General features: G+C 39.1%; 1 protein-coding gene across 1 annotated transcript in view; it reads left to right on the top strand.

Annotated features, from left to right (window-relative positions):
- The window catches only part of phf1 (PHD finger protein 1), a 46,627-nt gene extending 21,809 nt beyond the window's left edge, over nt 1–24,818 (top strand). The window contains exons 8-15 of the mRNA XM_038272425.1: nt 2,985–3,053; nt 3,153–3,276; nt 10,796–10,863; nt 14,535–14,666; nt 16,547–16,625; nt 21,493–21,608; nt 22,489–22,575; nt 23,943–24,818. Of these exons, the coding sequence (XP_038128353.1) occupies nt 2,985–3,053; nt 3,153–3,276; nt 10,796–10,863; nt 14,535–14,666; nt 16,547–16,625; nt 21,493–21,608; nt 22,489–22,575; nt 23,943–24,294 (1,027 nt within the window). The 3' untranslated portion in view covers nt 24,295–24,818. The remainder of the gene's footprint in view (nt 1–2,984; nt 3,054–3,152; nt 3,277–10,795; nt 10,864–14,534; nt 14,667–16,546; nt 16,626–21,492; nt 21,609–22,488; nt 22,576–23,942) is intronic.
- Nucleotides 24,819–26,870: the final 2,052 nt, after the last annotated feature.

Here is a 26,870-nt window from a genome sequence, read left to right on the forward strand (position 1 = left end):
ATTATTTCAAAATGATTCATCATTGTCTAAATATTTACATCACCAAAAAGTGCCCCTTTTTTACAAGGGGGATGGAGAGGTAACGATACAGGAAGGCAAAACTTTAAAAGTTGCTGGAAACATTAACTCTTAATTATTTTCATCCACAAAACAAACTATGACTCAGAGTCCATAATTGGACCGTTAATCATGGAGTAAGATGCTGGTCTGAGCAAAACAGAATGCATCAATATGTCTCTGGGAGAGCTTCACTTGTCAAAGAGCCATCTTAATTACCTATAGATGAAATGATTAGTGTGTTTACATGTTAATGTTCACAGTGACAGAAAACAGCTCCATTTAAAACCCTCCGTTCCATGTGTGAAATGGCATCCATCCATTTAAGTTATCATTATAATTACCCCTCTTTGTTTGCTTTTTTTCTTACACTAAACTGTGTGAGAGAAGGGAAGAAATTGAGACTGACAGAATGGGTGGAACATCTGCAAAGCAAGTGATGGAGGAGGAGGGAGGACAGAGTTCACAGCTGGAATAGTTAGCAAGTTGTTACAAGTCAGAGTTTTAGAGCAGAACGGTATTAGACTTAGACTCAACTTTATTTATCCCTTGGGATTACTATTTTAGGGAAATTCTGGTTCCAGTAGATCAGATTAAAAGTCAGCAGGTTTCCAAATAAAGAAAATCATCAACCAGAAAAGGTCCGGAGGCATTTTTAATTAGAATCTGTTACTTTAAACAGAATTTATCACTGAAGTAAAAAAGTATAATAAAAATGTTTATGCGTCCATGTTATACATTGAAAAAAAAAATTATATATATATATATATATATATATATATATATATATATATATATATATATATATATATATATATATATATATATATATATATATATATATATAAAATAAAAAAAAATTCTAGTTTAAAAACTGTTTTTTGAAGTAGAGAACAACAATTATTCAGTTTGGTATATAGACAATTTCCTGATTCACATAGTTTATAAAACAAGCAGGTTGAGCCAAACATCCTCTAAGTGTGCAGGGTCATCTTTGAGCACGCCATTTCACTTCTCTTTCAGCAGTTCACCGCAGTTCTTCCAGCAGTCCACACTTTCTCTGCTCTCTTTTTCTCTTCGTCTTCTCCTTCTTCCCCATCGCCCAGCTTGGCAAAGGTTTGCCTGCTGTGCCTAAAAGTGGCTCGCAAGTGAAATTACATGCGGTAATTTATAAATGTTTTAAATCAGGTTGGGTCCAGATTAGTCAGCAGGTGGGTCCGGATCCAGACAGCGGCCCACTGCAGTAGGTTATATAGAGTACAAAGAGTTAAAGCAAGATGCCATTAAAGATAAAAATATGAATATATAAAAAGAGTCTATATAGTACAAAAAAGAATAAAAAAAAAAGTTCTAATGCCCTAGAATATGTTTCGTTTAGATATAAAAATATCTGCAAAGTAGAGAGCTAAGGAAAGACTACACAGTAGTCGACTTGGATTATTGCACTTGTATTACAGAGATATACTGACCTTATAAATAAGAAAAAATTACAAAGGCGACACAATTTTTAGATTGGGTTATTGCACAGTGAGAGGGAAGAATATTGCACATGAGTGACAATAGTTAATGTTTTGCATAAGATGTCCAAGGAGGGGGGTGATGACCCTTGTCCCTCTTCCTATCACCCCCTCCTTCCCCCAAGAGAGGAGCTGTACAGCTTTATAGTTTGGGGAACAAAGGAGTTCAGCAGTCTGTTGGTCCTGCATTTTGGGAGGAGCAATCTCCCACTAATCAGGCTCCTCTGAGAGGTGAAGACAGTGTGCAGAGGGTGGCTGGCATTGTTCATAATGTCCAGCAGTTGTTAAGTGTTAATTACTTTAAATCTAAGACAGTTTTGCCAGTTTGCTGTTTGGTAAAGGCAAGGCAAGGCAAATTTATTTGTATAGCACAATTCAGTACAAAGAGAATGCAAAGTGCTTTAAATGATTAAAATACAGGAAGATAAAACAGAATCAAAGCAAGTAGGAAAAAAAAATAATAATAATAATAATGCAGAAACAAAAAAGAATATTAAAAACAGTTGGACTAAAGAAAATATGTTTTAGTTGAACTGTTTAACTAGATCAGTCGAAGGCAGTCCTAAACAAATGTGTTTTTAGTCTTGATTTAAAGGAAATCAGGCTTTCCGCACTTTTTCAGTTTTCTGGAAGTTTGTTCCAGATAAGTGGAGCATAGGAACTAAATGCTGCTTCTCCATGTTTAGTTCTGGTTCTAGGTCTGCAGAGCAGGCTGGAGCCAGAAGACCTGAGTGGTCTGGAGGGTTGATACACTGATAGCAAGTCTGTTATGTATTTATGTGCTAAGCCATTCAGGGATTTATAGACTAACAGAAGTATTTTAAAGTCTACATTGCAAAAAATGTAAATGTCAATAAGTCATTTTTTCTTAAAGTAAGTGCTTTTTCTCTTGAATTGAGGAGGTAAATGCCAATCAAACAAGACAATTTACATTTAAAATAAGAAAAAACAATTGCATTGTCTTATTTCAAGTGCATATTATCTAATTATCTTATTTTAAGAGTAAAAATGCCCATTCCATTGGCAAATTATCTCATTTACCTACTCAAATTACAGCTAAATACACTTAATTGCAGACATTTTTACTTATTTCTTGATTGTTTTTGTAGTGTATTCTCTGAGATACAGGGAGCCAGTGTAAGGACTTTAGAACTGGGTTGATGTGCTCTACTTTCTTAGTCTTAGTGAGGACACAGGCAGCAGCGTTCTGGATCAGCTGCAGCTGTCTGATCCACTTTTTAGGCAGACCTGTGAAAACACTGTTGCAGTAATCAATTCAACTAAAAATAAACGCATGGATTAGTTTTTCCAGATCATGCTGAGACATTCGTCCTTTAATGCTGGAAATGATAAGATTATATAACTGAGAAAAACAAAACAAAAAAGATTTCATCCATGTGTTTATTTCAGGTTTTATCAGTTCCAGTGTTCAGTCTGCACAAAGGGACCAGAGACCGTCCAGAGGTTACCCATGACCTGGTTAGCAACACATTTCATTTCAACGACACCATTTCTGCAGAGATAAAGTTGGAAATATTTTTCTGTGCAAACTAACAAAGTGTTTTCATTTAACTGCAGGGTGGACTTGGCTCATTTGGTGCTCTACCACCTCTCGCTGTGCTGTAAGAGGAAATACTTTGATTTCGACCATGAAATCCTGTCCTTCACCAACGAGAACTGGGACTCGTTGCTCCTGGGCGCGGTATTGATATTTCCCTGTTTAAGCACAATGATGAAATGATGTGAAATACTTGCAGGCTTCCCGTTTTCTTTTTCCGCGTTAGATATTTAAACCTCATTAAGCGACACTAAAGTAGGATTTAATGTTTGACCTCTGAGGGGGACAAAGCAGAGCCAAACTATTTAGACCTTTGATGATCAACTGTTAGTGTGTTCTAGAAATTCCTCCTTATTTCACTGAAATGACCCTGAGCATCTGAGTGTTTCTGCTGGTTATTAGTTCTTAGAGATGTTTATCCAGTATTTGAGATGTAGATGTGCTGCATTCAGCTGATTTTTTTTATTGCATATTAAGTATTTATTTAACGTTTTATTCGTTTTGCAAACATCAACAAATCGTTTAAACCGTTTTTTTGTTTTTGTGCTTTTGCAATCAAAAACTGTAATGCACTTTACAGGGATTTTTTTTTTTTTTTTTTTAATTTTCCAGATGAATATACAAAAATTAACATAAAAGAACAAATCCCCACCTTTCCCTTACCCTCCCAGAACAGCACATCATAGAACACTTTCACAGTCAAAACAACATGATGGAAACACCATACATTGATCCAAAGCATTCCACAAGCAAGAAAAAAAAGGAAAGTTATACAGGGTATTAAAGGAGTAGTACACCCAAAACATGATTAGCCTTCATTTTCTACTCCCCCCCATGCTGAACAACACCCTGGAGTACTTTTTTGATATCTCAAATGCATCTGGAGATCTGGGAGGCTTCTTGCTGTCTGCTGACATTCAAATAATGGAGGTCTATGGTGCCCGAGACAGAAAGGTCCATAAAAGTCCACAAAAAACGTGTCAATATTCCTCCATACTGCTCGTCCAATGTATTCCAAGTGTCCTGAGTGGGTAGCATCCAGAATTTACTCGAAACAAAGTCATTTAGAATGTTTTTAGAGCATAAACAGTAGTGTATAGGGTTTCCTAAAAGCGCGCGCCTGCGCGTTCATGACGCTACGGAAGCCGGCAGACCAAACCAGATGAAAGTGCGCATTCAGCGTCTGCTCTGCCGATAATGCAAGCATAGGAGAAGAAATGTGCTGTTTACCTGTGCAAAGAAAGAAACAACGAAAGAAAAATGTCTGAGGACTTCAGTGTTGAGGAAGAGCATGAGTTCTTTGCTGAGCTGAATGCGCACTTTCATCTGGTTTGGTCTGCCGCGGTTTCCGTAGCGTCACGAACTCGCCAGCGCGCGCTTTCAGGAAATCCTATACACTACTGTTTATGCTCTAAAAACATTCTAAATGACTTCGTTTCAAGTAAATTCTGGACGCTACCCACTCAGGACACTTGGAATACATTGGACGAGCAGTATGGAGGAATATTGACACGTTTTTTGTGGACTTTTATGGACCTTTCTGTCTCGGGAGCTATGGACCTCCATTATTTGAATGTCAGCAGACAGCAAGAAGCCTCCCAGATCTTCAGATGCATTTGAGATATCAAAAAAGTACTCCAGAGTGTTGTTCAGCATGGGGGTGAGTAGAAAATGAAGGCTAATCATGTTTTGGGTGTACTATTCCTTTAAGTAGTGACGAGTCAGTCGTAATCACTTTTTCATTGAAGGAATTTTAGTATAGGGTCCCATACTTTCTCAAACACATCACCCTTATCTTCGTTATAGTGTCTCAGTCTTTCCAGATGCAGAGTATTTGCTAGTTCTCCCAACCACTAATCAAATGAGGGCACAGAGTCTTTCTTCCAAAATCTTCAAAATCAATCTTTGAGCAATCACCGTACCAAACAAGACAGCCATTTTCTCACTTTTAGTAGCTGGTTGCAGAGCACTGGAGATCCCGATGATGTCAATAAGAGGATCTGGATCCCATCTTTTCCGAAAGCTGCTGCAAAAAAAAGAAAACATTTTCTTCCAGAATGAGTGCAGCTGAACACATGACCAGAAGGAGTGCGTCAGGTTACCGATTGCAACCCGACAACGATTACAAATCGGAGAAGAAAGAACGTGCTCAGTTTCTCCCTCGAATAATGGAGCCTATGTATAGTTTTGAACTGTATGAGATTGTGTCTGACATTGACTGAACAATATTGAATACTTTTCAAACCCTCCTCCCACAGATCTTCAGATAACTGTTGCCCCAACTCATCCTCCCGTGCCTTTTTAATCCTGGTTGTGTCTACGCATATACAGGTGCTGGTCATAAAATTAGAATATCATGAAAAAGTAGATTGATTTCAGTAATTCCATTTAAAAAGTGAAACTTGTATATTATATTCATACATTACATACAAACTCATATATTTCAGATGTTTATTTTGTTTAATTTTGATGATTACAAATGACAACAAATGAAAATCTCAAATTCATCATATCAGAAAATTAGAATATTGTGAAAAGGTTCAAAATTGATGGCCCCTGGTGCCACACTCTAATCAGCTAATTAACTCAAACCACCTGCAAAAGCCTTTAAATGGTCTTTCAGTCTAGTTCTATAGGCTACACAATCATGGGGAAGACTGCTGACTTGACAGTTGTCCAAAAGACGACCATCGACACCTTGCACAAGGAGGGCAAGACACAAAAGGTCATCGCTAAAGAGGCTGGCTGTTCACAGAGCTCAGTGTCCAAGCACATTAATAGAGAGGCGAAGGGAAGGAAAAGATGTGGTCGAAAAAAGTGTACAAGCAAGAGAGATAACCGCACCCTGGAGAGGATTGTGAAACAAAACCCATTCAAAAATGTGGGGGAGATTCACAAAGAGTGGACTGCAGCTGGAGTGAGTGCTTCAAGAACCACCACACACAGACGTATGAAAGACATGGGTTTCTGCTGTCGCATTCCTTGTGTCAAGCCACTCTTGAACCACAGACAGCGTCAGAAGCGTCTTGCCTGGGCTAAAGAGAAACAGGACTGGACTGCTGGTGAGTGGTCCAAAGTCATGTTCTCTGATGAAAGTAAATTTTGCATTTCCTTTGGAAATCAAAGTCCCAGAGTCTGGAGGAAAAGAAGAGAGGCACTTCATCCACGTTGCTTGAAGTCCAGTGTAAAGTTTCCACAGTCAGTGATGGTTTGGGGTGCCATGTCATCTGCTGGTGTTGGTCCATTGTGTTTTCTGAGGTCCAGGGTCAACGCAGCCACATACCAGGAAGTTTTAGAGCACTTCATGCTTCCTGCAGCTGACCAACTTTTTGGAGATGCAGATTTCATTTTCCAACAGGACTTGGCACCTGCACACAGTGCCAAAGCTACCAGTACCTGGTTGAAGGACCATGGTATCCCTGTTCTTAATTGGCCAGCAAACTCTCCTGACCTTAACCCCATAGAAAATCTATGGGGTATTGTGAAGAAGAAGATGCAATACACCAGACCCAACAATTCAGAAGAGCTAAAAGCCACTATTAGAGCAACCTGGGCTATCATAACACCTGAGCAGTGCCACAGACTGATCGACTCCATGCCACGCCGCATTGCTGCAGTAATACAGGCCAAAGGAGGCCCAACTAAATACTGAGTGCTGTACATGCTCATACTTTTCATGTTCATACTTTTCAGTTGGCCAACATTTCTATAAATCCTTTGTTTTTATTGGTCTTCAGTAATATTCTAATTTTCTGATATGATGAATTTGAGATTTTCATTTGTTGTCATTTGTAATCATCAAAATTAAACAAAATAAACATCTGAAATATATGAGTTTGTATGTAATGTATGAATATAATATACAAGTTTCACTTTTTAAATGGAATTACTGAAATCAATCTACTTTTTCATGATATTCTAATTTTATGACCAGCACCTGTATTGTTAAAGATCTTATAAAAGTCACTTTAAAAGTCGGGGGGCAGTGTCTCACTAAGTGAGACACTGCCCCCCGACTGACAGGATCAAAATTATTTATTTCCTCTAGAGTTTTTTACAGGGATTTTTTTTTGTTTTGTGGCAAAGTTGGAGGGAAAAGAAACAAGGAAACAGTTTTCACGTATTTTACAATCAAAAGTTTGGCCTGCATTTTAATTCCACCCTCCTGAATTAGTAGTTTGTAGAAGAACTTTTTACCTTTTTATCGTTCTTTCATTGTAAACATCCATTTCTTAAAGGTATAGTGGAGGATTTTCACAAATTTTTGAAAAGACCCACCCCCTCAAAAACAATATTTTATTTGCCACTTAAAACCCTTTTTAAATGTATCAAGGTTTGTTATTTTTTGACAAAAGATGAAAAATGTAATGAAAATGTCAATGTTTAGCAAAGATGTTTATTTTTTAGCAAACCAATAATTTGGACCACTTTTCAATGGCAATAATATTGAAATGATTTGCAAAGAACTGTGGCCTCAGTTTATTCATCAGCTTTTAAAGAACTTAAAGTAGTTTCTCAGTAGCTTTAAGTTCCTGAGATTTTCCTTACAGAAAGCTTAAAATATTGATGTTTAAATTTTTGATTCACTTAAAAAAAAAGAAAAATTCTTCTTCAGTTCTCCTTCATTATAGAAAATCTGCAGATGATCAACTGGATTGTTGGAACAGGTTGTTCTCATAGGACATGTTGATCCCAATGTTAGGACCATGTAGAAATCATAGCTCTATAAATATAAACTTTTTTAATATTTTTCTATAAACATTTAGAATGTTTTTAGAGCATAAACAGTAGTGTATAGGATTTCCTAAAAGCGCGCGCCTGCGAGTTCATGACGCTACGGAAACTGCGGCAGACCAAACCAGATGAAAGTGCGCATTCAGCTCGGCAAAGAACTCATGCTCTTCCTCAACACTGAAGTCCTCAGACATTTTTCTTTCGTTGTTTCTTTCTTTGCACAGGTAAACAGCACATTTCTTCTTCTACGCTTGCATTATCGGCAGAGCAGACGCTGAATGCGCACTTTCATCTGGTTTGGTCTGCCGGCTTCCGTAGCCTCGTGAACGCGCTTTCAGGAAATCCTATATACTACTGTTTATGCTCTAAAGACATTCTAAATGACTTTGTTTCGAGTAAATTATGGACGCTACCCACTCAGGACACTTGGAATACATTGGACGAGCAGTATGGAGGAATATTGACACGTTTTTTGTGGACTTTTATGGACTTTTCTGCCTCGGGCACCATAGACCTCCATTATTTGAATGTCAGCAGACAGCAAGAAGCCTCCCAGATCTCCAGATTAATTTGAGATATCAAAAAGGTACTCCAGAGTGTTGTTCAGCATGGGGGTGAGTAGAAAATGAAGGCTAATCATGTTTTGGGTGTACTATTCCTTTAAGGCTGTTTCCCCCCTCTGCCTGAAACTGGTGCTGGAGTGGAGATAGATCAAGTTGGTCAGTCTGTAGACTGCTGGTTGGAGAGACGGTTTGCTGAGCTTTATGGGGAGATCCAGTGGTCTGCGTGAGCTGATACTAGAGCTTCACTCAGAGACCTGGAAGATGGAAGTCCAGCTTGGATAACACAGGTTGAGAGAACCTGTCCATGATGAGCAAGCATGAAGCGACAGTGGAGAGGAAAAACTCCCCATTGGGAAGAAACCTCTGGCAGAACCAGGCTCAACAAGGCGGTCTTCTGCCAGACCGGTTGAAATGAGAAGCGGGATGCAGTAAGAGTCCTGGAGTAATGAAATAAAGCTTTGGCTACGATGATGGAGGAGGGGCTGGAGTTTGGTTGAAACGGGGTCATCTGCGCGTGTCCATCGTCTGCGCACAGGGGCACGCAATTGGATCAAAGGCCTTTTAAGATGAACTTTGGATGCCGAGTGATTTTCGTGGAGGAGTGATACAAAGCTGATTGGTCGCAGGGGGATGTAGGGGAGGAATCAGTTTCTTCAGTTGAACCTCACCTAGGCTCCATAAACTTTAAAGTAACCAAGGATTAGCTCAATTTGAGCCATAATGAATTATTTTCAGATCAATAATGAGCACCTGGGGATGTGATGCTCCCTGTAAGCTGCTCTTTTCCAAAAACTATGTCAATCAAGAGGGCTGGATCCGTCACTGACTGAGTCATGTGACCCAGAGCGCCGCTTTACGTTTGTCTGAACTCCCCTTTAACAACAGCGCTAACTAAACTAACAGATGTTGTTAGAAGGGTTGTCAGGATACTGTCAGGAAAATTTGAAAAGCTTAAAATAAAAATATTCTCAAATCTTTTTTCTTAATTAAAACTTTAACTTAATTCTTAAAGTCTAATTTCTAAATTGCATTTTTTTTTTAGGGTTTAAGTAATTAATTGTCCATCCAATTTCCGTCACGGTTATCCTAATCGGGGTTGCGAGGGTTGCTGGTGCCTATGTCCAGCGGTCTACGGGCGTGAGGCGGGGTCCACCCTGGACAGGTCGCCAGTCTATCGGAGGGCAACACAGAGAAAAACAGGACAAACAACCGTTCACACACACCTAAGGAGAATTTAGAGAAGCTAATTAACCTAAAAATCATGGTTTTGGACTGTGGGAGGAAGCCGGAGTACCCAGAGAGAACCCACGCATGCACAGGGAGAACTCCATGCAGAACGACCCCAGGCCGTGAATCGAACCCGGAACCTTCTTGCTGCAAGGCAGCAGTGCTACCCACTGCACACCACTGAGCAGCCCAAGTAATTCATTAAATTAATTTATAAATGTTGTTTTTTCAAGTTTCCTCTCAATGATAACAGAACAAATTGCACTAAATATAACATTCTATATGCACCATATAACACTAGAAACACTTTTTAATGTTTTTCACTACCGAAAATATTCTTTTCAGCCCAAAAGAAAGGAAGTTGGTTCTTTACAGTGTTGGGGCAAGCTGTGCACTGGTGGCAACATGTTTCCATACTGTAGCTCACTTTGAAGGAGATGTCCTGGCCTCCTTTATCCTGCTGGATGTTCTGAAGCTCTCTTTAAAGCAGCTAAACTAGTTTATTAAATCTACTTTCAGTTGCATTTTTAATGATACACCATGTTGATCCAAATCAATGACAGTGGTGCTATTTTTTTCTGTGATAACCGCCGCTTAGAAAAGAAGGAAATGAACAGAAGCGCATCAGCTCCTCTTTAATATGAATTACTTTGGTAATTAGATTGATTTCAGATGGACATGCTTACAGCCTCCCCTGGGCATAATACAGTAAAGCAGGTACAAATGAGTTTTTGTTAGAAGGTAAACTGAAAAGCTATCAGAGCCCTGTGCAATGAATTGATTCAGTGTGAAAATATCACCAGTAATAACTGCAAAGATTGCAAATCACAAGATTAGTGTCGCTGCCCAGAATGTAGAACCCCAGATTCATTTTCAGTGAAGCACTCAGGCTTTTTTCCTGCATGTATTTGTGATTTCTCCTACAATCTCTGGCATTTTTTAAATGTTTTCTTTGCTCCGTCACCGCAGAACAACGTCCTTTTTTCTCCCCCTGCCATGTCGCTGCAGCAGTTAATTTCTCATATCAGCAACGCAGCTGTCAGTGGCTGTAAAACAGAAAATGATGGTATGCAGTCTGTGTACGATGTCAGCTGCGCGAGCACAGCTTTGATTCCTTCTCACTCCTCTTCGTCCTCCAGCTTTCTGACACGCCGAGGCAGGACCGGTGTCACAATCTCCTCAACGCTCTCAACTCTCACAAGGACAGGTGAGTGGTGGAGTTTTAAGGCGAAGAACAAACACCAGACGCACGGCAGCAAACTGATGAGGAGACAGGCTGAGGTGAAACGTGTGACTTTGAATAAAGAGGGAGGAAAATGAAGCTGACAGAGCTAAAGAGATTATTTTGATTTGTAAGCTGCACAGAATGCAGGTAACCTCCATCAAATTCTTATAACCCCCACCAAACAATTGTAAGCTTCCAGCATTCTTGTTTTAGATGTTGAAATAAATAACCTTGCATCCAAAAAAACAACAACAAATTTCTCCAGGCGAAGTCTGTTCTATTTATGTTCATGTTAATTACAGAATCACTACCTTTGATGTGTTCCCACGTCCTGCTTCTCATCAGGAGCATAACTACATTATGCTTCTAAGCTTCATTTCCACATTTTGTGATGTTTCAACCAAAATCTTTTCTTCTATGCGTGATAGAGGCTCAAACAACTGCACATGATGTGGAAATGAGTGCATCTCTCCAAAGTCCTTCAATCTACAGTCATTCCCTGGCATCTCCCATAAACACGCATTCATAAGCTGATGGTGATCAGCTACATTGCAGCCTGAGCTGCCCTGGGTCACCGTGACAGGAGCGAGGCTGTTGTAGAAACCAGGCCTTCTGTCCACTTGTTAGGTTCAAAAACGTAGGTTCGTAAAAGAAGGACTGAAAACACACAGTAAGGGATTTTCAAACAGCTTCTGCAGGAGGGGAGAAAGAGCTGCACCCAACACTCTCTCCGACCCCCCTCCTTGCAATGCCTTATTTATTTTTTATTTTTTTTATTCTCTTTATTGAAATACTACATCATCATAACAAAGATGGTTAAAATATTACAACAAAAACATTTTTTTTTCCTTTTGTACAATCTGTTTTTCTATTCAGTACAGCTCGCCCATCGAACGTAGGTACAAACATAGAACCTGAGGTGTTCTTTCATTTTTGTCAAGCGTAAAGGGGGTTGTTTGAAATTAAATAGACAAAGTTTCAAAAATAATTGAAAATTGATTCAATTAGATAAAGGAAGGGCACCTTGAAGAAATGTACGTTTTCCATAAATTCCAATTGTCTTCAAATTTAGATTTCTGTAACCTGATGAAAAAAGTAATTCTTTCCATTATGAATATTTTGTAGATGATACCATACCAGTCCTCAATGCATGGGCTGCCTGGTTTTAGCCATTTCTTGGTGATTGCTTTCCTGGCTGCTACACTCAGTATTCCAAATAAATATTTGGTCTTTGTGTTTGTCGATATTGAGTGTGATATTCCGAAAAGAAGTTCCTCCCAGTTAAAATCAGTTTTTGATCCAAATATAACTCTTAGTTCTGTGCAGAATATAGTTACAACTGGGCAACCCAAAAAAGATGAAAATGATTGGCTTCAATACCTTATTTATTAACAGAACATAACACATGGTTACAAAAGAGAGTATTGTTCTGACAGGACAGTTGATCAGGTCATAAGACAGGATGCTCTCCTCTTGACTGAATCAAAACACAAAGTGAAGCATCTCCTTGCTTCAATGTTTACATGTACATACATTAATTTTATAATCATCACTGAATAAACCTAACACCACCAACAGCTGGCTTCTTCCTGATCCATCACATTGAAAAATATTACGTTTAATGCAGAATCTTTGAGTTTGTGATTTCTGCTCCCCATCATATTTCAACATATTCTCATTATCAGTTCGTATGAAATCGTACGAAAAGTTATGCACAGTATTTCGTACGTTTTTGACGTTTTTCCTCGAAAAAACAGATCAGTGCGCATGCGCAGCCAGACAGACGAAAAAAGCAGATCTGCGGACGGACGTAAAACTGGGAAAAACAGTGCAATAATTACTTCTTCATGTCTCAAACTAGGTTGCTTGCTGTTTTGTATCTTAGGGTTAGGGTCAGGGTTAGGGGTAATTGTATGTTAAATTCTATGTTATGCTACGTTCACACCGGACGCAGCAAAAGCAGCAAAATCACGTCTGCTGCTTAATTTTTGCTGGTGTACCAGTTAGTTCTGGCTGCGCGGTGCAAAAGTGTGTCTGACGCGCGTTGGGCGGAGCTTCATTATCCTTTCTCTGCCTTGCAGCTATATTTGCTGTGATCAGTGGGAATAAAGTAGTTTTACTATGTTTTTAAGTGAGAAAATACACCTGAAAACATAATCAGTGCAGTCAGTTCATTCAGATTATCATCCTGCCTTACAATATTTTTTCTGTCGGAGCCGCTCAGACCCCCACATACCAGCGGTGCGCTGTCAGTAGGAATCCCTTCATCAGCAGCCTCTGGCCGGGTCGCCTCCTCTTGGTTCACCGCGGCAGCTGGTAGGTGGTTTTCATCTAAATAATCCGATCTGCAGGCAGCAGGATAATAAAAGCCAACATATTCTGCCGGCAGATTTCTGCATTTTAAGTTAATTTAGGCGTCAATAAACTGTTTAAGAGGAGTGATCATAGCGCTGTGATCATCAGCGCTGTGTCTCTCTCCCTGCCAGTTCCCAGATCAGCTTCTCTGATTGGTTGACGCGGCGCGTCGAGCAGCAAAAATTCAATTTTTCCATCTCGAGCAGAAGCGCGTTTGCGGCGCGTCACGTGCGTTAGATGCTTAAACGCGCCCGACGCGCTGCTTCAGCTGCTCAGACGCGCTGCGCCTGCTGCTCAAAACGCGCCGCGGGATCTTTTGCTGCGCCTTGACGCGCGTCAACCATTGACTTTGCATGTAAACTCGCTGCTTCTGTCGCGCCAGCTGCGTCCGGTGTGAACGTAGCATCATTGAATGGTGCATAAGATGCGCAAGGATATCTTGTCTCGAGGCAAGACGTAAAAATACGACGAAATACGACGAAAAAAAGTCAAAAACGTATGAAATTACTGTGCATAACTTTTCGTACGATTTCATACGAACTGATAATGAGAATACACTGCATATTTGGCCCTCTTGTAAATAGGAAGTGGTGCCCTAGTGGTTAGGGCATAAAGTTTGGAATCCTGAGGTTCTGAGTTCGAGCTCCACTCCTAAAGACTGCGTCTGGGTCTCTGAGCAAGACTTTTAACCCCACACTGCTCCCTGGGTGCCGCACAATGGCAGCCCTCTGCTCCCCAAGGGGATGGGTTAAACGCAGAGGTAAATTTCTCGGATGTAAGATCAATAAAGTTCAATTATTATTATTATTATATATTGTTATTATAAGTGATTTGGAAAAAATACCTTGCTCTTGTTTTAAAATCACATCATTTGTTCAGTTATATGTATAAATGTTATAAATTTAGCTCATCTGCTTTGTATTTCAATTTTTATATTTGGATTACAAAATTAAAAAGGCTGCTTGTTTCTTTGTTTACTAATACCTGTTTCTAAATCAAATCACCCAAAATAAACATTGACCCAGATTTTTTTTTCTTTCTGTTTTATCTTTTTTTTTTTATGTACAGTTTCCCTCACTTCACAATAATGTAGTACTCTGTGTTGATGTTGTTCATAAAATTATGACCTTTACTGTTTGTGGTTGGAACATGACGAAATGTGAAAAAAAAAGAAAAGAAAAATTACGCAGGAGGTTTACTGCTAAAGTGTACCATGAATTCATTATTCGCAAATAGGGATGGTGAAAACACGGGTAAAAGAACAGAAATCAAAGTAATGTTCCTCTGTCGTCACCTAGGTTCGTTTCTGGAAAGGAGATCAAGAAGAAGAAGTGTCTGTTTGGGTTGCAGGTACGAGCTCCGCCTCCACTGACGTCTGATTCGTCGCCTCTCGTCACTGATCCTCCTATCAGCATCACCCACCGGAAAAGGTCAGATGAAAAACTATTTTTTACGGTGAGGTTGGTTCCAGCCGGTCAGCCGCCAATGCAGCACAACGGGCGCCGCATGGAGAGGCTGATGTCCCGGAGCTTAGAGAACAGGCAGGAGATCAGAACCTAGCAGACAAAGGAAGGCAGGTTAATCCAGAAGGCAAAGCTAAACCCAGTCTAGAGGACGTGCTCCGGAGTCAGAGCCAGAAAATCAGAGGTCTGAAGAGGTTCTAAAGGGACATCGAGGATGGTGTCAGGAATCAGTTCCAGGTGTGGTACACAGGAAGAAATCCAGCAGGAGTCCAAGGACAGGTCAGACAAACAGATCAGAACAGGGACAGGCAGGCTCAGGGTTCCAGAGGCGCACCGGCTGAGGATCAGGCAATTAGAAAACGCTCAGGTTCGCTAGAGAAACTCTCACCAAAGGTACTGATGACTGGTTGAAGGCTGTTTAAATAGAGGCTGAAGCAGGCGGATCAGGTAAAAGGGAATGAGAACTGGGCAGAGGTAGGCAGGTGAATGAAATAAGTGACCAAACCAGTCATCAGCGCCAAGATCATGACATGAATCATGGCCTGGATAACTGATAACTAAGAGATCTGCCTCGCGTTCTACTTTTAGTTACCGCTATCTGCAGACCTGCAGATTGAAAACGAAGTGCTGTGTTAGAAACATAGGGAACAATCACATCTCTGATATAAGACTGAGCTTGGTTATTTAGGGTTTTATATTTCAGAAGGAGGATTTTAAATTCTATAATGGATTTAACAGGAAGCCAATGAAGAGAAGCTTCATATGACTTTTGTTGGTCTATCAAATAAAAACTAGGGATGCGCGATATAATCGGCCCCCTATCGGTATCGGCCTTAAAACTGAATATCGGAAATCGGCCACCCCACCGATATTTAACCCGATATTTGATCAGCTTCTGAGTTTCTAAAGTCTAAAAAAAATAAAAAATAAAATACTATTTCTTCTTCCTCAAAAACTTCTTTTTTACAGACTTAAAAACTTCTAAGGATGAGGGAAAAAATATTGATACATTAAAATATCACAAAAATATCACAATATCTTCATATGCTGATATATTGCCATTTAAAAACACCATATCAATCTCTTTTACTAATGAAATATTGCTATATGTCATCGTTATGCTACGAAATCCCCCGAAAATTCACGAAATTTTGCCATATTCTTATATGTTGATATATTGACGCGGTATCGATCTATTTTACTAACAAAATCTCACAAGAATTTGCAAAATATAGAGTTTGTAACAGAACGATGAAATTTCACGAGATTTTGAAAGTAAAATAGATCAATACCGCGTTTTTAAAAATCAATTTGATATCAGCATATGAAAATATACTTGAGTATATTATTATTTTTTTCAATCTTTGTTAATTTATTTTAGTTAACTCAGTAAACAATACATTCCAAGGCAATATGGAATATAAAAAAAAAACAGAAAAACAAACCAAAGCATAACACCATAACAGAGCCTGTATATAGTTATGTAACAAGAGTATATTGTTTTTCAAAGTGTCAAAAATGGATAACAAAAGTTTTATTTTCAATGACTACTTATTTTTGTCCAGCTCTAACATCAGTATCGATATCGGTTATCGGCTACATGAGTCTTAAAATATCGGCATATCGGATATCGGCCAAAATCCCAATATCATGCATCCCTAATAAAAACCTCAATAAAATAAACACCTTGTTTTGTAGCATCACAAAATGGAAAATAGGTCAAACACAGTAGAAATGAGAATACCCATATTACCTTCTTTTCTTCCATGGACCTGTCTGAAGCCCTGCATGAATAAATTATATTCCTGTTTATCCTTCTATACTAATTTATGTTTTCTTTTCCTCAGCCCGTTGTCACTGCCCTGCCAGAGGAGAGTTGGGGGTTCGGAGTCCCGTAAATCAAAGCGTCGCATCATGGAGACACAGGTCAGCGCCTCTGTCTCAGGAGGAGTGGGGGGGGGTCATTGATATGTTCTCCATTTTTAACTGCACTCAGGTAAACAGTTCCCTCCAAATCCAATCAGCTGTCAGTAAGACGGCGCCATAAAGGTTCATTTCGCCGTGGAGTTCCGTTTTTTTTACTCCCTTCTCTCAGTTCAGTGCTTCTGTAGCAGTTCTCTGTTCTGCAGGATGCTAATGTCTGACGGTACACAGATAGATTAATAATAGCTCTGAGAGTTGTGGCGGTGCTTCGCTAAAATGTTTAATTAAAATCTAATCTTGCCAAAACCTGCTCTTGTATTTCATCAACACCTGCAGTTCAGCGTCGCATTTATCATTATCATCAAAGCCAATTCCCAGCGGATCACTCTGGAACAAGTACCATCACATGTTGCGGTTGCTATTAATACTCGGCGTTCTTAACCGAGAATGCTCCTTGTGCTTTTTCCCTCCTACTCATCACTATGATCTGAGTATGTGCATATACTGTAATCCTGGAACAATGCGCTCTGCAGAGCTCCCTCTCTCTCTCTCTTTTTTTCTTCCTCTGGCATATCCAGGTCTCATTGTTCTCCTCTGACTGATGTTAATCTCCGCCTGGCTTTGAGGAGCTGCTTCTTCTTGTAGTGAGGAAAGCGAGATGGGTAGGAATGCTGATGGCCTGGGATCACTTCCAAGCGCACTTTGCAGTCAATTACAGTTTGGCCAGGTGGCGCTGGCACCTTGACAGCGCAACTCTGACAGAGGAGCAGCGTTTAAAGGCACAGACGTTTGCTGAAGCCTCTGAGTAATAGTCCTCCATCATTATAGTCATGCTACAGAATGATAATGGGCTCAGTGTGGTGCTATACGTCACAGTCCAGTGATGAGGAATCGGCCTCCGGGATGATGTTCCCAGTGACTGATGGCTCTATCAGATGATCCTAAAGTTTGCACTTGTTACGGGTCGTTGATAGACAGAGAGCTGCTTGCTAACCAACGATATGAGAGAAGATTTGAAGGGAAAACACATTTCTTTCCCCCAGATTATGCATAAAAAAATGTTTTAGTGATTCTATTTTCATTTTTATTCACATAATTTTCATATTTACACAGTGGACTGAAATAGAATTGCAAAGTATTCATAGCCTTTTAAGGCTTTCACATTTTTCTCATTTTCCAAGCACACATTTTTATGTTTTTTACCAGGTATTTATGTAACAGAGCAACAAAAAACGGATTATTTTCACTGGAAGGAAAATCTTTCATGGTTTTTCTTTTTGTTTTATACATATTTAACAATGTTGAATGCATGAGGTAATACTTTCAGCAGCTTTCAGAGTAATTACAGCTGCAAATCTTTCTACCAGCTCTGCAGATTCAGAGATTTTAGGCTGATTGATCTATTCAAAATAACTCCAACTCAGTTATTCATTGCAACTCTGAATGTATGTTAAAGAATGTGGTCCTGCTGGGTTTTACCTCCAAATGTTTTCACTATAGCTTTGATTTAACTTTGCATTGGATAGGGCGTGCAACTTTGTCCTCTCAACCTTTGTTTAGATGACTAATGTGCTACAGGCAGTTTGAGAGTGACAGTGAAAGACAGATATTTTCGAATTTCTTGTTTCACAAATTGCATTCTTTTCAAACTGCTTTTTAATAGATCACACAATCCCGCAATGCAATCCATAAAACAACAATTTGATATGAAAGCAATTTGTTAAACTAAACCTGTAAAGGAAAAATTTAAAAAAGGAAATTTGTAAATATAAAATAATAAAGTTTGAAACAACAATAAGAAAATAATACAAAAACAAACAAAACTAAGAAAAGTTATTTAAAAAAAATAAAATCTAACAGAAAAGCTTTTCAAAGTTCAAAGTTTTTCAAAGTTCAATATCTGGATTGCATTTTTTTTTATAATTTCTTTTTATTAAATATGTTCTTCACTTGCAACAATAATGGAGCCAAGTTTATTCCATGCATTCCTAAGCGTTTGCGTTATTTTTGTATTTTGCGTTATTTTGTGGCTCTGTAGATGTTCGAGCCAAAGCATTCAGGCTGCTGACACAGATAATAAATGATCCAGTCACCTTTTATATATATATATATATATATATATATATATATATATATATATATATATATATATAAAAGGTGACTGGTCATATATATATATAAAAGGTGACTGATCATTTAGATAATAAATGATCCAGTCACCTTTTATATATATATATATATATATATATATATATATATATATATATATATATATATATATATATATATATATATATATATATATATATATATATATATATATATATAAACTTGGTCACTTTACTCCTGCTTTCAAATCTGACTGTCTGCTGGTGGAGCAACGGCTCATGCGTTCACCTGCCTGCAGGCGCTCAGGGTGAATTGATCAGAGTCTGATCTTTTCAATGTACCTTTCTTGGGTAAATGTGCAAATAGACACAGTTTATTTTCGTTATCGGCTTAATTTCAGTGTAATTTTGACAAATTTCAGTGTTGCCAGTGTTTGTGCTGAAATGCACTGGTCAGAGTCCTGGGGGAGAGGGTGCAGATGTTAGTTAAATGGTGGATAAGCTCATAAAAATGAGCATAGTGTCCTGAAATTCAGCATAGTGGGGAGAAATCTGAGTGTAGCGACCTGATACGCTTGAATACGCTGGCGAGAACCCTGATGTACACATTTACATGCATAAACACGATGAATCATACCATTATTATCTATTAATCCACATGATCACAACCATGGGAAATATATGTAAACACCATCCACCATACCCATTAGTTTGATCGCCATTCTTCCATCTCATATTTTTTAAGAAAACCAGTTTGAAACTTTTCCTAAACAGTTTCATGTTGGACATTGTTTTATTTCCACACTTGGTTCCATACATGATAACTTTTAAATGAAATACATGCTCTTTTCATGTTTGTTTAAGCACATAACATTTTAAAATTTGGATTCTTCCTCTCTTTCTTAACAACATTTTTTTTTAATGCAATCTGGTGGCTGTTTAGCTTTATAAATTAAATGTAAGCTTTGAAACCGATCAGAGAATTTAAGCAAGCAGGAATGAATGAATAATAGGTTAATGAGGTCATGGTAGCCTGTTGTGGATTTAGCCGAAACATCCATCTTACAGAAATGACAGAAAATTCAGATTGATGCAACATGGCTTCACTTCTCAACCGCTGCATCTTAAAAAAAAAAAAAATAATTATATTGCTTCATTTACTGACTCAGCTTTTCTTCTTCGCCATATAAATTACAAGAAAACAACAACCTTGCTATAACATGAGGCTCCTGCGCCCTCTAGCGGTGAAACATTTGTGCAGCCGAATGACTTTTGTGACAATTCTTAACTCTATAATCCATAGAAACCCTTCCCTTTTCTCTTTTAATACATTTTATTATTATTTGTAATTGTAATATATTTCTATTTTTCTAAATTGTGAACTTTTCAATTAACCATATTATAAAACTTTAACATTGCCGACCTTATGAGCTCTCCTGGCGGCTCTTTTCTTCTCCCCAATAAACTTTCTAATAAACATCATCATCTGGTTGCCATTCAAGCAGAGTACGGCTAAGCGCTTTTATTTTAGTCATTGTGTTTTAATGTTTTGTTTAATAGCACCATAAAACACTGCTTACGGTTATTCACTTTACTTCTGTTTTACTGATATCACTGAATATCATTGAGGAGGCTGTAATGCGTTTCTCTGTGAAGCACTCCTTTCAAGATCATTATGATATTTTTGTAAATAAGGTTTAGACACGTGATGCAGGAACAACATTCTTCCTGTTGACTGATTTAGGATAAGAAATCTTTATAAGAAAGCAGAAACACATCAAGTTTAAATACACTTAGTTAAAATAAAAATAAAAAGTAGATAATTTTTATTGACTGAATTTTCTGGATCCAAAACTGGCTTAAAGATAAAAGGTCACTGTGATTCCAAAAAAGTTTGAAGACGTTTCGCTTCCTGTCCAGGAAGCTTTTTCAATTCAAAATGTCAGAAATAGCGTTGAGTTCGAGGCTTTATGCAGTCGCCCAACAAAGCCTTGTGTTGTGTTAAATGAGGAAATGATGTCCCCTAAAAAAGCCGTTGCGCCTCTGGGGCTTCCTCCCGGTTCTTTTCCTGGGAGCAAGTTATTTACTACTCTTAATTCAAACTGGGTAAAATCATATAAAAAAGGACTATAAAACAGGAGTAAAAAAGTAACAGAGTTTATTCCAGATCAGGTTGTTACAGGACAGAGAAAATGCTTGGAGCTTGTACAGCTGTGGGCTCAAAAATCACGTCCGCGAGCGTCCGGCAAAGATTGAGCCCCGAACAAGGTCATCTTCTGCTTCTTATAGCTCATGAGTCTATGTGTTGCACCAGGTGGATGCTTAGTTGTCCGTTTCAGAAACTGACACGCCATCCAATATCCTGTGTATTTGTAAAGACACGAAGGCTGTCCTGATTAGATGACCTCCGTACACACAGTGACATCCACAATGTGAAGGAAGGTTATCTACTCTCTCTAATCCGGCTAGCAAAGTAACGATGCACATGATGTATAAAGCATAAACCTAACAGTTGGCTTAGAAAACATGCAAATTGAAACTGACAAACGGGTCCACCCCTTTGGAATGGGAATTTTTTGGCTTCTTTGTTAGCCTGCAATGCCCCATACCTGCCTCTGAAAGGGGGGTCGTTAAAGGGAATTGTTGGCCTGGCTGAACATGCGAGGTCTTCTGTTCCTGTAAGCAGGTGGGGGTTGCGAAGGTCACTGTTGTGTCATTGCTGGAGATACACAGATCTGTTCCCAACCCCTCTGTTTTTGCAGGCATGTCCACCTCCAGTCGTTACCAACCCAGTGGAACTCCTGCCTTGTTGCCATGGCTACATGGGAGGACCCAACCTTTTTAACTCCAGGAAGTATGATGAAGAGATCAATACAAGGTAATGGCTGGTAATGCCCGAACCCCTCAATCCCTATATAAAGCAGGGACTATATAGTGAACTCAATTAACTGACCGGTTCGAACAGATCAAAACATTTTGCAACATGTTTTTTCTCCAACACAGTTTACATTTGATCACTGCTGCACTTTATGGAATGAAAATGTTTATTTACTGTCTGAAAGCTGTACTAAACGAATTTTCCTTTTGTATACACTCTGTGTATACCAAATGACAATAAAGGTTTTCTAAATCTTCCAGTTGGTCATGTGACTCTGGCTTCCCGCACGGTGTCTGCGCCATCTTTGTTCTCTTGCCCCCAAAACAAATCCCATGATGCTTTTGCAAGGAGAGCTCTTGCAAAGTATTCTGGGATATATCTGCTTGTCTAGTGGCCATGGTTGCACACTACTTTTCAAGGTGCATTATGGGAAATTTCGAGACCACGACTTTTTCATCCACTAGACATTCGGATACTAAAATGTCGTAACCACTTAGCCCTACATAGTTCTTTATGTAGGGCTTAGGGCGGAAGTTTTGGACGTTAGAGAGAATTGTTGGCCTGGCTGAACAGGCGAGGGGTTTTGGTCGCCTCTATGGGGTTATATCAGAACGAGTGACTCAGACATAGGTTGAGTTTCTCTTTGTGAAACGGAAAACCTGAAACTGACACATTCTTACCTGGATTATGTTTAGCTGACATGCCAACAGAAGTAGTTTTTTTACAGAATCATCACATATTAATAAAACAAAAAAGCCTTGATAATCAGTATTGTTTTTCTTGTCTTTTAGCCCAAATGCAGCTTTTAAATTTCCAGCATATCTATATTTATCTGGATATTTTTAGGCTAAAAATATACATCTGTCTATTTCATCCACAGCTCCCCTCCCAAGCGAATGTATGCCCTGTACCACAGCTCCTACAACGGGAATAACGCTCTCTCCAGGGGACTTCATCACTACGACAGGTTTTACCTCAAATCTTTAAGACTTTTTGGTGTCAGATCTTAAATACACAGGACTGTTGTTTTTCAATTCAAAATCACAGAGAAATAACAAAGCTGGATGCCATGAAACAGTTTGAATGATGGTCTATGGAATAAGTTAACAATTGACAAAAATTGACAAATTGACAACAATAAATTGGAATAAATTGACAATGCAGTTATTTTCAGGTATTTCGGGATCTGAAAATAAGTGTCAATTGGAACAGATTAATAAAAGAATCAGCCAATGGGTATTTTTGTCCTTAAAATAGGATGATTCAATATCTTCCGCTTTACGTTGTCATAAACCGGGACAAATGGACCCAGTATTCAAGGTGAGACAGTCAGTAGGAAAGTTCAAAACGTTTATTAAAACAAAACCAAACACACCAGAACAGAAACTGGCTTCTGTGGATCAGTGGAACTGCAAAGACTGTGGGGAAAGGGGGGGCGGGGCACCGCCCAATAGCTCTCTTGTTTGAAAGTTCAGTCCATGCTCTTCAAAAGAGGTGAGATCCGGCCAATGGGCTTGTGCTGCCCAGAGTGTCCCAGATGCTGCAACCCCGGAGAACATACAGGAGGCCGATCCAGGTCAGGGGAAAACAGAGTAGGCCGGAACAGACCAAGAATCCAAGAGTCCACAGCTGATCTGAAGTTCCGACCCAAACAGGAACGAAAGAATCCAGACTTCCAGGAATCCACAGAACAGGTTCAGAGTCCAGAGTCAGATGGATCCAGAAGCCTGCCAACACAGACGCACAGATGCAGACAAGCAGGCTCAGTGGTTGAGAGAACAGAGACAAGACGTTGTACCAGAAATTCTGCAGGAAACTTTAAACTAGTCTCCTCCGAGGAGCCAGGCTTACAGGAATTAAACTGACCTTTTCCGCGTTCTGAGCAAAAACCCTGAGGGCTCTGCAGAGAAGGACCAGGATACAATCAGAGGACAGAAAAAACTCAAAAAATGTCTCAATCCACCGCCAGAAACCAGGACATGAACCGTGGAATAAACTAAAACTACCAAACAGACAAACCCTGATCACTCGGGCTTAACTGAATATAAAGCGCAAGAAGCAGGTGAAAAAGATGAGTTAAAATTAGCAACCGGGCAGAACTAGACAGGTGAGTGGAATTAACAATTAAGGTAAAGCTATCAGGCCAGATCATGACATATTTAAAATAATGGAGTTTTTTTTCTTATTTTAAACATGAATGATTTTATTCTATTGGAAAATAATCTTACTTAGTTTTGAAAAATCTAAATTTAGATATTACAAAGATAACTTAGAAGGTGGCTGTAGTTTGGACCTGTTGGAATCTCTCACATCCTCTCATGTTTGCCATTGCAGTATGGAGGACATCTGCAGGTTACCACCAACGTGCTTCACATACCCCTTCAGCTCCAACGGGAACCCCCATCTCCATCACCTCCACCAGCACAGCCACCAACACAACCAGAAGCAGCTGGAGCCCCTCATCCTGCGCGACGTCCCTCCCTATCAGAGCAGCGCGGTCGGCGGCGGGGCCAGCGGCGGCGCGGGAAGCGAAGCAGGAACGGGCGTGGGTACGGGAGGGGGTGACGGGACTGTGTCCAGGAGCTGGGCGGGAGGAGGGGAGGCTGTGAGGATCTTGGCCAGACGCGTGACTCCAGATGGGAAGGTGCAGTACCTGGTGGAGTGGGACAACATGGGGCTGTACTGAGTGGGAGGACAGGAGACGCTGACTGTTTGGCTGTGGCCACCGGACTGTTGTGTATTTAAATATGTGGATAAAGAAACAAAAAAAATCCAATCTGCATAAGGTACAGATCGAGGTTTCTCTCAGAGTATCACCTCAGTTCGACATCATTATAAGCTCAGTACTAGGTGTTCCTCTTTGCTAGTGTTCCTCTGATATTTGTACCGTTAACTTTGGAATATGTTTGAATTTATCATGTTTTACATCGACGGTGGAAACTACTTCAACCTCCAGATATTTTATCAGTGTTTCACCCTTATTAGGAAAAACAGATATAAGGGTTTATAAACTGTATATACAGTACTCTACTGCAGGTACACAAGATATTAGAAGAACCACTTCCTGTTTCTTTTGTATTTTACTGTTTTTAATTTGAAATTTTCCTGAGAAATGTTTATTTTCCTGCTTCATTATAGATACCTTGATCCCAGTTGGTGAAAATATTGGCACTGTGAGAAGACACAAAGAATAAAACAGAAGAAAGCTTATTTTTTTGTGAATGTGACTTTTATTATATTCTCCTTATTCTAATTAAAAAGCATGCTTAGGATAATTCAAACTTTTATTTTAGTAAAGATATGGTGAAGGAGAAAATCCTTCCTATGAAATGCAAATGTTTTTTTTGTTTTTTTTTATAAAATTACAGGTGTCATTAAAGTAAGTCCCAATACACTGAAAAAACTGAAATACAACTTAGCCAATTCTTCTTGAAATCCATTTATTTTTTCTTAATTTGTGCAGAAATTGAATAAAATTATCTACTTTTAAAATAAGAATAAAAGAACTCAACATCTTGATTTAAGTGAAAAATGCAAATTCCATTGGCATATTATCTCATTGCTCTGCTCAAATTAAATGCAAATACACTAATTTGTAAGAATTGTTGTAGATTTTGGATTTTATAGAAGTTCTCCTCAGTTCATCTCCCCCATGCTCCGTTTCTCTTACATTTTTTTTTTTTTTTAAAGACGGAACTTTGGCATTTCAAAGATTTAATTCTTAAATTCAGTCTTTTAAACTTTCTAGAGATTCTCCATTGGGATTAGGTGTGGGCTTTAACTAGGCCACTAGAAGACAATTAGCTAAAAGTTAAATGCCTCCCGGCCAGTAGGTAGCACCATCGTGTTTGCCTGCTCTGGTTTTCTATTTTTTGCCAACCAATAACCTGGTCGGCTAATGCTAATCAAACCAAATATTTAATTTACAGGAGAAAGGTGGCAACCTTCTTTTATCTCCTTTGCTTCCTTAAGTTGACACAAATGCTCCAAATCCTAACTGATATTTTACTCTTTTTTCATTTCATTTTGAAAAAGCCATTTCTCAGCTCTGTTAGCGCTGCTGGAAACGCTCAATGTGACTTCAACCCACTGTTACTATTACTGCAGAATTAGTTCATGTTGAAGTTTGTATCATAACCAGCAGAAAATATTCAAATAAATATTACATTTCTTTTAGTTATATTAAAGTCGTAGGGAAGCGGCTGTTCCAACGGTTGCATTTACGAATTCTCGCGAGTGGTGCCCGACTTTACACGAGTGAATAAAGTGAATGTGATTGGTCAATTATGAAGGGGGCGGGATTGTTGTGGCGGAAGGTTCTAAAGCTTTTTGGTTGTGGCCGGTGTCTCTGAAGCATCCTGCTAACCAGTTAGCAACTTAGTGCTAGTAGGTTCCCAATGAGAAATTCCATTGGGACCAAGTAGCACTAAATTGGTGACTTAGAAACGACGCTGTCAAGGAACGCTATGGACAGTGGAAACATGCAAGAGGAGGAGAGTTTAGTGTCGGAGGTCGTGGATGAGTCTCCTCCATCATCCATTTTTTATTTAGAGGGGGAAAGCGGGGACGAAGATGTTGTGGAAGAGGACGCCAGGGCGGCAGAAGCTTGGTTTGGTGTAGAAGGCTTCCAGCCGTACATGTTTGAGCCCTTGCCTCGCAACTCTGCCAGTTCTGTTAGCTCTACGCCTGCCGAAGACACAGACGTCCATCCCCGTGAACACTGGGACGCAGCCCAGTGGGAAAGGAAAGGATTCTGATTTTTTTATTTTAACCGTTGCGTATATTAGCTGCGACATATGAATCAAGATGCTTTGACTGAACAAATTTGATTGACAGAACACCATTGATATAAGATTGGCCGAATTTAGGTGTTCAGGCTGACGTAGAACTAACTGGCCTGCATAAGATAACAGGAAAAAATACACAGATTTTTAAGAAAGGATTTTTTTTTTTTATAGAAATTTTCTAATTCTTGGGACAATATGGTCTGATAAAGAATACATTTATATATATATTTAGGCAAGAATGATTTGAAATTTAAATATGACTTCCCAACGACTTTATACTCAGGAGATTCTGTGGATGAGTTTTAAAATGATTTTCATTAAATTAAGCCAGCTGGGCTTCTGCCTTACAGCATCACTTATAAATGATAGAGCTGGGTCTGTTTTACAGTGCTTAGTCCTTTATCTCTCCTAGACATACATATATAAGCTCAGCTTTCATTGTAACTCTCCTTCATACTTTTTGACAAGAAAAAGG

The sequence above is a fragment of the Cyprinodon tularosa genome, unplaced genomic scaffold (genome assembly GCF_016077235.1).
Source record: "Cyprinodon tularosa strain WSP-4 unplaced genomic scaffold, ASM1607723v1 ctg83, whole genome shotgun sequence".
In the NCBI taxonomy this organism is placed as follows: Eukaryota; Metazoa; Chordata; class Actinopteri; order Cyprinodontiformes; family Cyprinodontidae; genus Cyprinodon; species Cyprinodon tularosa.